We start from the raw sequence: 15,284 nt of genomic DNA, 5'->3' as shown, positions 1-15,284 counted from the left end.
CAGGTGAAATTCTACACAGGGTGACAGTCATTTAACACTACACCGAGTGCAAATTATCAAAACACGGTCTCCTGAAATATACACAACCTTGTTTTGAAAATCATCCTTTTTTGTGGTACCATTTTTCCTTTTTACACAATATGTACAGTTTTCTTTCACACAGTCATGTCATTAGAGACACATCTCGGATCTCAACTTAGCTGGCGTGTCCTGGAGTCAGACTTAGTGACAATGCCACTGCTGTGATAATCAAAGACAGGGAGGAGAACTCTCAAATTGCCACACATTTACAGAAATGGAAACAACCTCAAATAACTCCGGTTTGATTCGGAGATTTAAAACATATATATATATATATATATACACACAGTGGTGTTGCTGAGTATGACTGGTGGACAGGCGAGCAGTGGAGAGGAGTCAGGCTTATAGAGAAGGCTATGGAAGGTCTATGGACAGTTTTCCTTTGGTTCTGGGGGGAGACCTCCTCCAACTCACCTTTTATTATAGACACAGACTGGCTCAGCCCACATCAATGCATACAGATTAAGCATGTCGAGCACTTGAGTTGTCCACATTTGAAGTAGCACAAGAATCCTTTCTAAAAGTCTGGGTTCCCCTGCGGTTCTTCAGCTTTCTCCCTCTCTCTCGCTGTGTGTGTGTGTGTGTGTGTGTGTGTGTGTGTGTGTGTGTGTGTGTGTGTGTGAGTGTGATGACAGAACCTATACTTAAGTAGAAGTAGCCAAACCATACTCTGTTACAAGTAAAAGTCCTGTTACTTAAGTAAAATTACAGAAACATTATAAGCAAGAAGTACTTAAAGTATCTGATGGCCCCTTTGGGTAATACTGCTATATATTATATTACTGAATTATTATAACTAATGCGTTAATGTTTAAGTAGCATGTCACAGTTGAAGTTTAATCAAATAAATCTTAAATACATTTTTAACTTTTTTTACACACTGTTGGGTAGTCCAATATATTGCTTATTTTTGTTTTGTATGTAAAATCCTAAATGTAGTGTAGAGTAAAAAGTACAATCTTTCCATCTAAAATGTAGTGACGTATATAAAGTATTCAAATGGAAATACTAAAGTACAGCTACCTCAAACTTATACTTAAGTACAGTACTTCTAATAATTGTACTTTGTTACATTCATCCACTGGCACTGTGTATTTTGTTGTGTTTGCACATAACACAGCGTCTTAAAAAGCTATATACATGCTGTGTTGTAAAATATTGCATTATAGTGAAAAACTTGGATAATATTGAAGTTACTGGACTGTCATTCAGAAATGTGTGTCTAAGGAGTGTAAAACAATGTTACAATAGCTGTAATTACCAGACACACACACACAAACACACTCTTTTTTTAGCCAGTGCTCTTTTGAATTTGGTCGTGCTATTTTGTTGGGGAAACATGATGTAACAGCGATGGTTGAACAAGGGGACATCAGGACATCAGCCTCCAGAGGTATGAATGGGTTTTTGGAGGGGGACGGGGGTGTCATGGAATGGGAAGTAAGCCCAGGACGGGGACGCCTAGAGCTGGTGTTGAGTGTTCAGCACACCTCCTTCCCTGCGGCTCCGTTGGGCAGGATGTTAAGCTGGGTAAGCTGAGCCGAGTGTTCCTTGGCCTTGAGGCGCAGCGCGGCGATACTGGAGGCCCTACGGTCTGCTGCAGCTGCGGAAGAAGGGGCGGAGGAAGAGGAGGAAGGGTCAGGGAGGATGGGGCCCGCATGGGAGGGGTTTTCTACAGGAGGGGCAGGCTGACGGAGGAGAGCTGCAGCGGTGGAAGCACTGGACAGGGGACCCATACTGGAGAAAAGTCTGTAAGAAGACAGACATTTCACAATCTATAACATTTATAGATGCTGAACAATGTTCAAGTTTAAAATTAGTCATTGCAAAATAACACAGAAGTCTTTTTAAGCAAAAACTGTCTGTATGCGCCTTACATTCGAGAGCAGTGTCGACACAAAATGCTGTCTGTATGCTAGCAGTAGAAGTTTGTTATTTACGATTATATTATATTATACTATATTATATTATACTCAGATGTATTTTATTTCTTCTTAGTTTCTTCAGATTGGCTACAGTAGTGAAAGTCACTAGCAGTGCCTATACAGTTATCCCAGTAATTTACCAGGAACTATGTGTGAAAGGCTTTAATAGAGAGGACGAAAGCAAATGAGAAGCTAATTGTGGCATATGGGGTGTGCAGCCTGTTACACCTCCTCACAGCTTGTCTTGCAGGATCACACGTTTGGTTAATTTGTTAATGCATCTGACAGAGGGATTACACACTGTGAATGGTTAACAGTATAACATATTTATAATCAGACAGAGACACACAGTGATGCAGTGTGACTGAGGTTTACTGTCAGTCATTAGAGTTGCATGTGTTGGGAGTTTAATATAAGCTTGGTTGCTGCTGTGCATTTTTTGTAAATGTGCTTGACTGCGAAAAATGCAGTTATTTGTTATACAATATAGGGATAAACATGAAGTACAGGTACAGATATTGGTGGGTTCTGGTGTAAATAAGTGTAAAGAACAGATATCAGGTCCAAGGGAGCTCTGTGCATGGGTGAAGCTTACCTGCCAAAAGTGGGTCCAATGAAGGCAGGGTGGCGAAACATGGCAGCCGTGCCCAAGAAAGTGCCCAGGCCGAGTGGGGTGGCCAGTGGTGGAGCAGCGCCGTTGTGGGGTGGTGGGGCCAGGCCCGGGAAGGCAGCGGCTGCAGCTGCAGCAGCTGTCCAGGCGGACTCAAGGGCAGGATGGTGGTGAGGAGGGAAGTGCCCTCCCTCCAGGTAGTGACTGAGAGGGTGGCCCGCTGCCAGGGGGCCGGGGAACTGCAGGCCTGACGGGTGGGCCTGCACCCCGGCCTTCTCGCGCTTCCTCCACTTGGCCCTGCGGTTCTGAAACCACACCTGAGGGCAGACAGACGTGATGACACAGAGGTTAATATGAGCAAATATCGGATTTCATTTTCCTTAAGTTAGAAGGAAGATGACAAATGCAGCATCTTGATTCTAGAAATATGTATACAGGTTCAGGTGAAGAGACTGAATGTTTAAAAAAAAAATAATCAATACATAAACAGGTCGTTTTTGTTGCATAAAGAGACCTTTCCTTGTCTCCAAATGAAGGAGGGGGTGCTCATTTGGAGACAAGTCACACATCAATATAACTGTTAGGTTATGCAGGCCTCTCATGCTATAAATAATGAAAACTAGGCCTATAACTCCCTGTCCTGCTACATCACAGCAATGTGTCATTGTAATTAACATGAGTAGACTGTTGTATGTTGTGTCAGTGTAGTCTAACAGTTGTCTAGTTCAGGTTGTGGCCAATAGGCGGAAAGTCAACGGTAATTACATGCGAGGTAAACCCTGGCGCTCACGGTCCCTTAAATCTACTTTCTGTCTAATTAAACCCATGTCCCTGTATACGGGCTTCAGGGTGGGGGAGAGATAATTAAGAGCGGTGTTAACAAAAGATCCAGAAAATTACCGCTGAACTGGCTCCAATAACAATTAATGCGCTTTAAATTAAATTCTTAAGAGGTGGAGAACAAGTGACTTCCATTCCAAGAGAGTATTTAACTTTCCCACGCATCCACTGTTGCCCAGTTTGCACTGCAGAAGCACGGGGCGCTCACAATGAGCAAAATGTCAACATGAGGAAAGTGATTGTACGAGCTGGCTTGAGCGACAGGGACTGCGCACACACACGCACACACACACATTATTCCCAGAGGGCTGTTTAGCATTACACAGCCCCTCGGGAATTTATGAGTTTTTATCACCTCCTGATGGCGCCCGTTAAGTGATTTGTTCACCTACGGCCCCTAAAGAGACATCTGTTGTTTTACCGTCGGCCATAACCTCCCGGGGCTTCCACCGTGTTTGAACTGTCTCTCTGGTTATGAGCCCGGGCTTTCGACATGCAAGCCACGCTTTCAGTGCAAGGCGAATAAGAGAGAGGGAGAGAGTGGGATGAGGAGGGAGGGGGGGAGGGGGAGCGGGGAGCAAACACCTTTAATGGTCTCTCATTCGCTCCCAAGTGCAAAGCATCGGATCAATGCAGGTCTATTGCAATCACATAATGGGAAATCAAATAGCATTATCCCTCCCCTTTTTCTCTCCATCTCCTCTCTCTCTCTCTCTCTCTCTCTCTCTCTGTCTGTCTGTCTTATTCCTCCACACATCTTTTTACTCACACACACATCTCGGCCTCGCCCCCTCTCTGCCCCCTCTGATGGGAATTCAAACACCATCTCGTCCCAGGAATATAGACAGTGTTTGCTCCTGCACTAAGTGAGCTTTTTATGAATATCCAGCGTCGGCTTAATTGCCACTAAAACGTCCCTCATTCTCGTGTAATAACATTCAATAACAGGAAAGACCTTCCCAGCGCAGCGACTGGGGCCATTTAACACATTTTTACTGTAATAAATTACTGCCTCAAATTGGCCCGTAATCGTTGATCCTCAATCAGTGACGCATATCACCTGTTATTATCCAGCACTGTGTACCAGGGACATTTTATAGAGGACATAAAACATTAGAGGATCCAGCTTTTTTCCTATTTGATTTACAAGTCACAGGCTTCTCTTTTCAGATAAAGATAAACAGAGCCACTTACTTGAACACGGGCCTCGGTAAGATCCAGACGCATTGCCAGCTCTTCTCTGAAAATAAAATTTATAATAAAAATAAAAAAGAGGAAGAGACAGAAAGAAACGATTCAAGGTCACAGGCCACCGTTTGGAAGAAACGTAGAATTGCTGTTTTTATCCCCTCCTGTTGTTCACTGTCAACAATAGACGACCGAAAATAAATAGGCTTGATTTTTTGTTCCCCTCCCTGGCATGGACAGAGAAAGACGCCATAGCCATATTCTATTTTCCCTGTCACGGATGGGTAGAAATAGGTCTAGTGATTGTTAGATTTTCCATAGCACAGGCCTGTCACTGTAACAACATAATGGTTGAAATAATGACATCTAAACTAGCCTGCCACAAAGCAATTGACGCTCCGTTCAGCTGCAAGATGGGCTTGCAGTGTAAATTAGACCTACAAGTCGCCTTAAAGTAAATCGATTGGAAAATATGAATAATCCCAGTGGTAAGAAAAATCGAAAATGTAAGTTTTTGTGACAGTAAAGCTTTTACTTTCCAGGATAAAATGCGGGTGTATCAATTAGCCTGTCACAATCTAATTGAGTAGGAAACAGGTCTGAAATTGTATTTAGGCCTCAAGAGTTTGTTTTGTTTTTAAGCTCTATACAAATCTTAATAATGTGTTTTTCTGAAACATGTCTACCAGTTTAAACCCCTGAGAAAATTCATAAAGCTCTGTAGTTCACGCTGTGCGTGTTATTGTGTGTGTACACGTGCCCTTGGGCTTGAGGTTAGGCCCTGAGTTTTTTTGTTGCTGTTGTTGCAGACTGTATTCAGCATAATCTCAAGCAGGTAAATTGAACTGCACCGGTTAATTATTCCTCTTGAGAATAACACCGCTGTCATTTGTGTGAACAGGAGCGGATACAGGTAACAAAACGTCCCCAGTGTTAGCACTTGCAGGCCTTTTGTGTTCACTTATGCAGGGCACGGGTTTGGTGTTGGGCATTTTATGAGGTGTTATCTGCACAGTGTCCAGTTAAATTCAATTCAGATTTTAGTTAAAGACGTGTCGAATTACTGGGGGATGTTTTTGGGAATGGTTAGGGGGCTGTTTAGGCTATTTAAAATTGAATGCTAGCCTCATTATTAGCCTACCCATAGAATTATTAGAATGCACGTTAAATGCGTTGTCTTTAAATGCGTTTCTTAAAATTGTGTAGGCTAGCCATTAATCGGCTAACAATTATGATGATAATAATAATAATAATAATAATAATAATATTATTTTAAAACACAATCAGTTACTAGTGTAATTATTATAGGCTATGCATGGAAATTCTTAGGCCTTGTTTTATCGTTTTTAAATTTGTAAACACTAGGTCTATAATGCATTCGTATAGTTGTAATAGTAATAATAATCATTTTGGGGAATACATTTTTTTTTAATTATACAGCATTTTTTCATGTTTAAAAATCAAAACTAAATGCAGTTTAATTTCTTCTGACCTGGTGAAGACGTCTGGGTAGTGTGTCTTCTGGAAAGCCCTCTCCAGCTCCTCCAGCTGGTAACTGGTGAAGGTAGTCCTGTATCTTCTCTGCTTCCGTTTCAGCATCCCTTCCTCCGAGTCACTGCCCGCCGACAGACACACGCTGTCCTCCCCGTCCCTCACGTCCCCATCCCCGGCGTTCAAGCTCTCTCGCTCCTCGTCCTTCGGGGACAGAGCGGCAGCGTCCCCGCAGCTCTCCTCCTCCTTCCCTGTGTCCTCCTCGAATTTCAACGGGTCGAGCTCGACCAGCCCCAGACTGCCGTCCTCCGAGCCCTCCCCGGGGCTCTGGTCGCCCTCTCCCCGGCTTAGCGACGCGTTCTCCCGGTAGGACTTGCTGCGACTGATGCTCACCGGCGGCGCCTGGCTGATTTTGAGGCTGTCGCTGGCTTGCTCCAGGAGGAGCCGCTCCCTGTCCAGCGTCTCTGCGTGGTCGTGGAGGTACTTCCCCCCGGCTCCGTACAGCCGGCGGAGCTTGGGTGGCAGGTGCATGTCAGTGCTGAGAGAAAGGGGGTCTTTCGTTGGCCCTGAGATGGAAGCGTGTCAAAGATGTCAAAATAACGAAATGGCAGTGAATACGCAAAGCAAACATATTCCTCTAGCCAAAATAAAGTGTAATAGGCATACTTCTGTAGGCATCTTTCTGACTTTACAACAGCTGTTTAGTAATAAACATTAGGTTAGCCAACTTTATGAAAAGAAAATGATTCGCTGTAAACGTGTTTACTTGCTGGCTAAAAAAAAACCTCTCCTTGACGCCTTAACTAGCCTACAGAATTTGAACATAAAACTAGCTCATTTGTTACATGTTTATCCCTTACAATGCTCAACAAAACTATGTAAGCTAGCCTACTATCTTTTTAATATCAGCCCAAAGAAAACTTACTGTCAGCCGTCTTGTCGAGCTCCCCTCTGCCGGGCAGACCCGTCAAACTTTGCGCCCCTATCAGTCTGACCTTACAAGGACTCCTGCGGCCCAGAATGCTGTCTATGCAGTAAGAGGAGAGCAGCGTCGGGGATTTACTGCTCTTCCTCTCGCCCCGGTCGTGGATATCGTCCTCAAACTGACCGCTCATGTCGACGCTTCGGTTCATCTACTTTCTGTAACGCCTGTCAGTCTCCCACCCTCTCTCTCTCTCTCTCTCTCTCTCTCTCTCTCTCTCTCTCTCTCGGGGTCCGGTGGTCTCTTCTTCTTCTCTCCTCAGGCCGGAGTGTCTGTTAGAACCGGGACCGATCACTCCTCCTCTCTCTCTCTCTCTCTCTCTCTCTCTCTCTCTCTCTCTCTCTCTCTCTCTCTCTCTCTCTCACTCCTCTGTCACGCTCTTAGCTAATGACAGACAGCGGTTTGGCTGCCTCGCGCTGAGCTCCGGTCTGCCAGGCGCTTCTCCGCTCCGCGCACTCGCTCGCTTAGTAGGCTGTTACTGCGCGCCTGATTGGCTCCTATATGTGTTTATGGGAGAGAGACAGCGCGGAGCTGCTTTATATATTTTACGATTAAAGTTAATTTGAGGAAAGGCCACAAAATCCGTCATGGAGTGCTCTTCCTCCGTGGAACGAACTCAGCAGATAAAGTCACAAAAGCTTGTTGGTTTGATTTTAATTTTCTAACCTTTACAATGTTTATAATTAGCGTGTGTGAGGGGCCATCAAAAATTCAAAATTCACTTGAATTAAATTATTTGATAATGACAACAATGTTGCAACTGCACATGTGTGTTTTATAACATTAATCATGTGCAACAATGTAGGCCTAGCAAACACAATAACCAGCCCAATGACTGTTGGTCAAGAATAAGCAGGCCCCATAACACAAGATCACAATTTTCTGTCATTTTAACATTTAACAGTAAAGCACATGTGTAAATAATAAAAGCAATGGTGGCTGAATTACATTTCTGGCTCACGGTTAAAGTATCTGCTATGAAAAAGGACTATTTTGTACACCTAGTCCTGTCCATATGTTGTAACCCCTTTTTACAATTACCATTACCAGACCTATATGGGCACACTTTTACTTTATGTTATTTATAGGCTATTGTATATTAATGGTAAGAAATTAGTAATCGAGATAAAAATATTAATAACAATATAATTGTTTTAAGACACCAGTATTGTAGACTAGTGTAATTATAGACGTTTTATATAGGCTTTGCTAATAATGATGATACTAATACTATTAGCCTAATAAACGAAAATATTAAATATAATTTAATAATAGCCTGTTTTTTGTGATGATTTATTTGATATAGCTACATGATATACTACATTTATTCCTCAGGCCGAACAAACACTAACTCTTGAATCCTTGTGCCAAGTGAAAAAAACAAAAATCTGGCGCGGAGTTTGTGTTCAACCTCAGAGCACCTGCGATGACAGCCATGTCAGAGATTGAGTCACATAGAAATAGAAATATCAACATTGGGATATGAATTTTTCCTAAACGTGTTTCAGGTTGTAGCATCTGAATACTGAGTTTTAACAGGAAAATATAATCTATCTATCTATCTATCTATCCATCTATCTATCTATCTATCTTTTTTCTTTCTCTCTCTCCCTCCCTTCAATTGCTTGCTCTCTGCTGGAGTTGTGGATTGACTTAAAAAGTGAGGGTGGCGCGACGGTGATGAGACGGAGCACAGGGAGTCGGGACAGCACGCAGGGACTCCGTTGAGGAGAGGGGGAGAGATGGAGAGATGGATCGAGAATGTAATTTTAAATGAAAGTCTATTTAACCCGCTGTGAATGGCATGACCCTTATCCTCGCCTCAGAGCCCATCACTGTTAAAAGGATCATTTTCAGAATTCAATCCAAAAACTTCAGCAAGCTGCAATTTACACTCTCTCTCTCTCTCTCTCTCTCTCTCTCTCTCTCTCTCTCTCTCTCTCTCTCTCTCTCTCACTTTCTCTCTTTCTCTTCTTCTTCCCCTCCGCTATGTATCTGCACGGGCTAGAGCATCGCAGCAAACGAAAAATAACAATAAAATATATGTCCAGAAAATTGCACACGTTATTCTTTTTTCTCTTTTATCTGTTTTTAAGCGATAGCTTTATGACCCTTTTGTGATTGAAACTGGAATAAGAGCGCCATTGATCTATTTAGTTAAGGTGCAGGCGCTTAGTAGATTCAGTGCAGGTAAACCCAACTTTTTTATTTTTTTATTTAACAGCCTCACAAAAATGTAACCAACACTGATGGAAATGTATCTACATAAGTAGGAAAATAATGCTTTTCTGATTAACCTTTTTGTGTAGCTAAATATAAAGTGTATGTTATAAGACACAACAAAGACAGGCATCGTGTCAGATTCAAACCATCTGCAACTTACCGGTGTCAAACTTCCCAGCTTGTTTATTTGTATGCACATCATTGTAATGGGTGTGATAACAATATAAAAATGTTATGCCTATTCCTGCGCGGTCACAAACAGACGTGCGTAATACAGACAGGGTATTTAGAGTCGCTCTGTAATTTAGGGGCCACAATTTGATTCATTTATCCGCGCACTGTTATTAACCCTGAGGAAAAAGAGATGTCAGCCGCCATTTCAGCCAGCAGGACATCCGCGCTTTGTTTAAATGCACTAATTACGCGCATACATTAGAGGGGGACGGAATAGTCTCAGCGCAATTTTCACATTTTCAATTTTCTGTTTATTTGACGTGCAGGTGAAGAGATGGCGAAGAGAGGCCGCCTTCTGTTTCAGCACCACCTCACCACCGCCTCCCCTGTATTTGCATAACATCCTAACTTGATAATATCCAGGGGAAACACCGGGTTGCATGCTTTCTGTTCGTTCATAAGCTCAGACACTGCTGCTGTGCTACTGTGTATTGGTCTGTAGGCCTTTCTGGTGCCATGCACCTTGGCCATTTAATCGAAACATATATATTCAAGTCAGAAGATGATTTGGTGTATTAGCCTAAAAACATAGCATAAGTACATTTAACAGCTCTTTCCTAAGTGATTCAGGCTATCTCTGCTCCCTTTCAGACTCTCCAGTGAAAGCCACGGAAGTGATATAGGCTAAATACTGTCCATCATTTAGGACCAGTAGGTTGTGCTTTGCCTTGCGGGTCATTCAACTGGCGCCATCTCCTGGACGGAATGGCAAACTGCTTTAACTGGTAGGACCCATTTATTATAATAGCCTATAACAGAAACTCTGAAAAAACAACAACATTATTCTGCCTTCATATTGCACAACCCAGGAATTTATTATAAAGTAATTTATTGGAAGTTGAACCCCACATCCATACAAGAGACATGTATCCGTTATTTATTTTGCATTCAGATTTCTATTATCCCACAAGTGTGTCCCTATACGCAACACGTGTAAATACTGGTCCCCAATGCAATACTAATGCATCAACTGGCTCGTGGCCTTGGTGACAACGACTCATCCTCCATCCATCCTCGCGCTCTGACATAATTGGACACTTGCTCTTGCTCGAGAGGCCAAGCAGAAAAAGAAGGAAAGGAGGTAGAGAGAGAGAAAGAGTGTGTGTGTGTGTGTGTGTGTGTGTGTGTGTTGGGAGGGGTGGGAGGCTTTTAAGGCGCGCGTAAGCAAAGTTAATTAGCGGTTATTAACAGCCAGCATAATGAGAGCGAGAGGGAGTCAATTTAATGACTTTGTTAGTGCGAGTTCAGAGCGACAGGCGATGATCGAAACAACAAAGGCGAGCGCGCACGCTGCCATCATCCGTAATTTCCAGCGGTAATGCGGTCTGATCAGAAACAAAGGGTTCTAATTTCGTTCAACTGACTCGATAATTTGTCCTTATGTAAGGAAAATAATTAATGACTTAATGCTTCAACAGAAGTAGCTTTCTTTGGGGGAGATTTCGGAGACCTCGTTTGCTCGAGAAGGTCGTAAGGAAATCAATTTCCAGGCCTATAATTATTTACATCACGAATTTAAAACGTGGATGTGTGCCTTTGCTCACGGTTAGTTAGTGTGCAGACGAGTGAGAGTCTATTAGGAGAGGATTGAAGGAGCCTCCAAACCTTCTTCCCTCAGATAAATTGTGTGTGGCAACAAATGAGCCGCTTGTCATAATGTAGTGTTGTAGATTTTGCCATGCGAACACAAAGAAAATCATCCAGAATTTGAAAGAAATGTAGGTCTTTAAAGCTACATGTGAAGTAGAATCAAACCCAAAAGATACATTTGATATTTCAGACTCATCATACCAATGTTGGAGGTTTTGGTGACAGATGATTGGCTACCGAGCTCAGCTGAAGTGAAGGCCCTCACGCCTGTACCTGTTCCCGGTAATTTGTCAGGTTACTGTGGATACTGTATCGCAAAATTATCTGAGGCGTGTGCGTCTTTACGCATGATTTCATTCCACAGATGTGAGCGCTATTATCGATTGTGGGAACATGAGCCGCCTGCGGGCCACTCTTGGATTCATGGCAGGTGCATAGGTCACCCACACGAGAGCGGCAATTTCACGGCCCCCATTGTCTCCACTGATTACTGCTTTGATCACAGGAATCAAGAGCCCGAGACTCTCGTAAACCCACTACGGAGTCCAGGAGCTCGTGAGCTGAAGAGGTCATCATCATCATCATCATCATGGCCATCATCACCTGCCACATCATCATCATAACCGTCATCATCATCGCTAGTTGACCATACAAACCTGGGGTGCCGTGTGTTTTCACAGCCGCGTTGCCCTTTTATTGATTGCGTGCCTTAATTTTAATTCGATTGCGCGAGTGTCAAAAATTCCGCAAGAATCATCCTTGTAATGAGATAATCAAAGTAATATATGCAAATCAGTTATGTTGCCAGCTTATCAAAACCAGAGTGCCCCCCCTCGAGTCTGAAGAAGTCCATTTATTCAGTTAGTGGCAATACCTTGCGCAAATGGCGCGATGCAAATGACAGTTGATTAGACTAAATTAAGAACCTTGTTTCTCCCTGACCTTGTCTGAGTTTTATGTAAATTCTTTTTTTCTTGCTTTAATGTGATAAAAATGCACTTTACACCCTGGCCTTTATACATCTGAACAATATTTTCATGAGAGAAACAATGTCAGCCTCAAATAACTCACTGTTTCAATAGCTTGGATGGTTCTTTCTGACTCTGTCAGTCTGTCTCTCATAAATCTCAGTATACCTTGACCCCGGTCCAGCTCCCACAGCGACAGAAAGTGTGCCGTTATAACTTCCTTGCTGTGGGGGAGTGTGCCTTGAAGATAGACTAGGTGTGTGTGTGCCTCTGAGTGTGTGTCTGCATGTGTGTGTTTACACAATTATGTGTACTCATGTGTGTACCATAACATATTGTCTTAGGGGACAGTAAGAGTGCAGTTGAGACTTCCTCTCTGTGGGGTGTGTGAGGCCTGTAGATGGAAAAGGAATAAATCCAATATAGATTGCAGGGCTGCGCTGCCTCCCGCTGGGGACCCTCAGACTTGCAGGCCAGGATCGAAGTGCTCTTCTCCCCCTAAATTGGCCTGAGAGGCCGCTGGAGCAACCAAGCTACACCCCCAACACTGGGACTGCCTACGACCTAATGATGGTGCTGGGGACAGACACATGTATACACAGGGACAAGACACGTGCAAGTGTACACACCGAAACTTGCACACAATCATTGCCAGATTGATATAACATCAGTCACACACTTGCACCAGTCAAACACACACTTGGACAAGAAAACCACACCAATTTAAACACAACCTCCTTGTTCTCTGATGTTGAACACACTCATTTCTTGTCCGAAGACCATTCACCTCATGTTTCCCTCTTCACATCTCACACCACCCCTCAAGACTACCTAGCTAAACTGCAGATTTAGAGGAGGCATCCTCACCACCTGTCCACACACTCCAGAGGGAGGGGTGAATGGTATAACTGGCACCACACTAAGTGTCTGGACTGATACACATTCCTGCCCTTTGGTTCCCCTACAAGGAAATCACCACCAGCAGCCCAAAACCATTACGCTTCCTGCCAAATATCCAGCCACTGTCATTTTGGTTCTGTCCAGGGAGCTAATTCTATTCGTGATGAGGTGTCTGATGTGTTGCTGGGTCGGGTCCAGAGACAGTGTGACACAAAATCTTATAGCTGGAAATTTGTTGTGGCTCAGTACGCCTCATTACCTGCTCATGGGGTATTTCATGTTAACTACAGCATGCCACCACATAGCTCATCTAGAGGGTAACAGGTTGCAGAGGTGGATACAAATATATAGAACAATGCATATATATTCACAACTCACTTTGAACTGACAACTGGAATTGCTTGGTTTTAGGATGCCTGCATGGTGTGAATGCCATATTGTTGCAGTGACCATAGCTTAACATCACCATTTCCAACTAATACTGCTCCTTCTCTCATAAATGCTCTTGCATTATTGACATTTATAAACAATTTCACAACAACATCCTGTCCAACAAAGGCACAGAGCAGTAAAGTTGAGAAAACACGCTTTTAAGTTTTCAAGCTGGCCAGCACTAAGGTTGTAATAGCCTACCTTAAAGTGCTCATATTATGCTCATTTTCAGGTTCATAATTGTATTTTAAGGTTGTACCAGAATAGGTTTACATGGTTTAATTTTCAAAAAACACCATATTTTTGTTGTACCGCACAGCTCTCTCTCACTGCTGCAGCTCCTCTTTTCACCTGGTCTCTGTTTTAGCTACAGAGTGAGACCTCTTTTCTTCTTCTTCTTCTGTACTATCTTTGATTGCACTCGCACATGCGCAGTAGCTCAGATGTAGATCATGTCAGCTAGCTAGCTCCATAGACAGTAAAAGAAAGGCTGTTTCTCCAACTTCGGTCAGTTACAAGGCAGGATTAGCTGGGAGACTTCTAAATGAGGGTGCACATGGAAGTAGTTCTTTTGTAGATTATGGTGAACTTGTGTGTGTTGTAGCAGTGCTTTGCTATTGAGAATGAGGTAGCATGCTAGCGTTAGCATTAGCGTTAGCATGCTAACGCTAATGCTACGAGCTAACAGTTGTGGTTAGCCAGCTCGTTTCGGCTTGTGACATCACAAGCCGTGCCGATTTTGAACAGCTCACCCGGAGACTGAAGCCAGGACACATTCAGAAACCGTATCTCACTCAAAACAGCATGGATGGATTTTTTTCAAAGTTTGTATGCGTGTGGAAGCACCAGAGACACAAAAGAATACCCCAAATCCCAGAAAGTGTTTTTTTCATAATATGGGCACTTTAATTTAAACCTAAATAATATCTAAAAAAAATGCTTTGAAAATGTAGTGTCTACAAACACAATCTTTTTAGGACTGACTAACTGAATTAACAAAACGATGGTTTATCAAAATAAATAAGTAAAGGTACTTTTAGCTTTAGCTAGCCATGACTTGCTTTCCTAACATTTGACATAGATCTATTGCTTTAGCTGTCTTGTTGGCTGTCGTTCTTTCTTTTCTCACATATCAACAAACCAGAGTGCAGTTGGCTTGGTTTTTAGCTCGGTTTTGTATTTACTGCAAAATAAAAAAAGCTGTTTTAACAGAAATTAGACCTTCCTATGAGGATTTTGATTACGATTCAAGTCCTAACTCAATTTTGAACAAATATTTAGTTACTGCGTATTGGCTTTGTAGGGCAGTACAGAGCTTCGAACATGTTTTCTGTTCACATTTTCTTCTTTGCTTCATGTGTCATATTACTCTCTTTAAGCGACCCTCGTCTCCTTCCTTGTCCATTTATCTTTACTTATCTTTACTGTACCATCCTACATCTTTTCTCTCCTTCCTTCTGTCCTCTACTATTTTCCACTTTGAATTTTCTCCCTTTCATCTCCATCACGCCTCTTGTCTCTTGACGCTAATCCACCTTTCACCTTGTTGTCTTTGCTATGGTGCATTACATTGTTTTTCTTACATCAGCCCTACTGTTTGCGGCTATTTCCATGTCTTGATTTATAACTCATCTGTGGCTTTGTATCAAAGAAGCAACTCATTTGGAGATTGTGTTTCATGTGTACAGTATTTGCTCTGCCATAATTCAGCACAAATGCATACTAAATACCTTGAATGCAAAGACAAACCCATGCATTACACAAACATAAGCCACAAACAGATACACAACAAAATCCTTTTGACATCAATAATTGGTAAA

General features: G+C 42.8%; 1 protein-coding gene across 1 annotated transcript; it reads right to left on the bottom strand.

Annotated features, from left to right (window-relative positions):
- Window positions 1-1,562: 1,562 nt before the first annotated feature.
- arxa (aristaless related homeobox a) lies at window positions 1,563-7,268 on the bottom strand. Its single transcript, XM_078280966.1, has 5 exons — window positions 7,061-7,268; window positions 6,137-6,701; window positions 4,651-4,696; window positions 2,602-2,933; window positions 1,563-1,830 (listed from the first exon to the last, which is right to left on the bottom strand). Exons 1-5 carry the CDS (start codon window positions 7,266-7,268, stop codon window positions 1,563-1,565), a joined length of 1,419 nt encoding a protein of 472 aa, XP_078137092.1.
- Window positions 7,269-15,284: the final 8,016 nt, after the last annotated feature.

The sequence above is a fragment of the Sander vitreus genome, chromosome 22, assembly GCF_031162955.1.
Source record: "Sander vitreus isolate 19-12246 chromosome 22, sanVit1, whole genome shotgun sequence".
Lineage (NCBI taxonomy): Eukaryota > Metazoa > Chordata > Actinopteri > Perciformes > Percidae > Sander > Sander vitreus.
Note: the sequence above shows the minus strand (reverse complement) of the source record. Positions and strands in the feature narration are given on the sequence as shown.

Excerpts from the sequence above, each read along its gene's own strand:
- arxa (XM_078280966.1), bottom strand. The coding sequence starts at position 7,268 with ATGAACCGAAGCGTCGACATGAGCGGTCAGTTTGAGGACGATATCCAC. Across the intron at positions 2,934-4,650 it reads TTACCGAGGCCCGTGTTCAA|GTGTGGTTTCAGAACCGCAG; the intron begins GTAAGTGGCTCT and ends GTCTGCCCTCAG. Across the intron at positions 1,831-2,601 it reads ATTGGACCCACTTTTGGCAG|ACTTTTCTCCAGTATGGGTC; the intron begins GTAAGCTTCACC and ends GTCTTCTTACAG.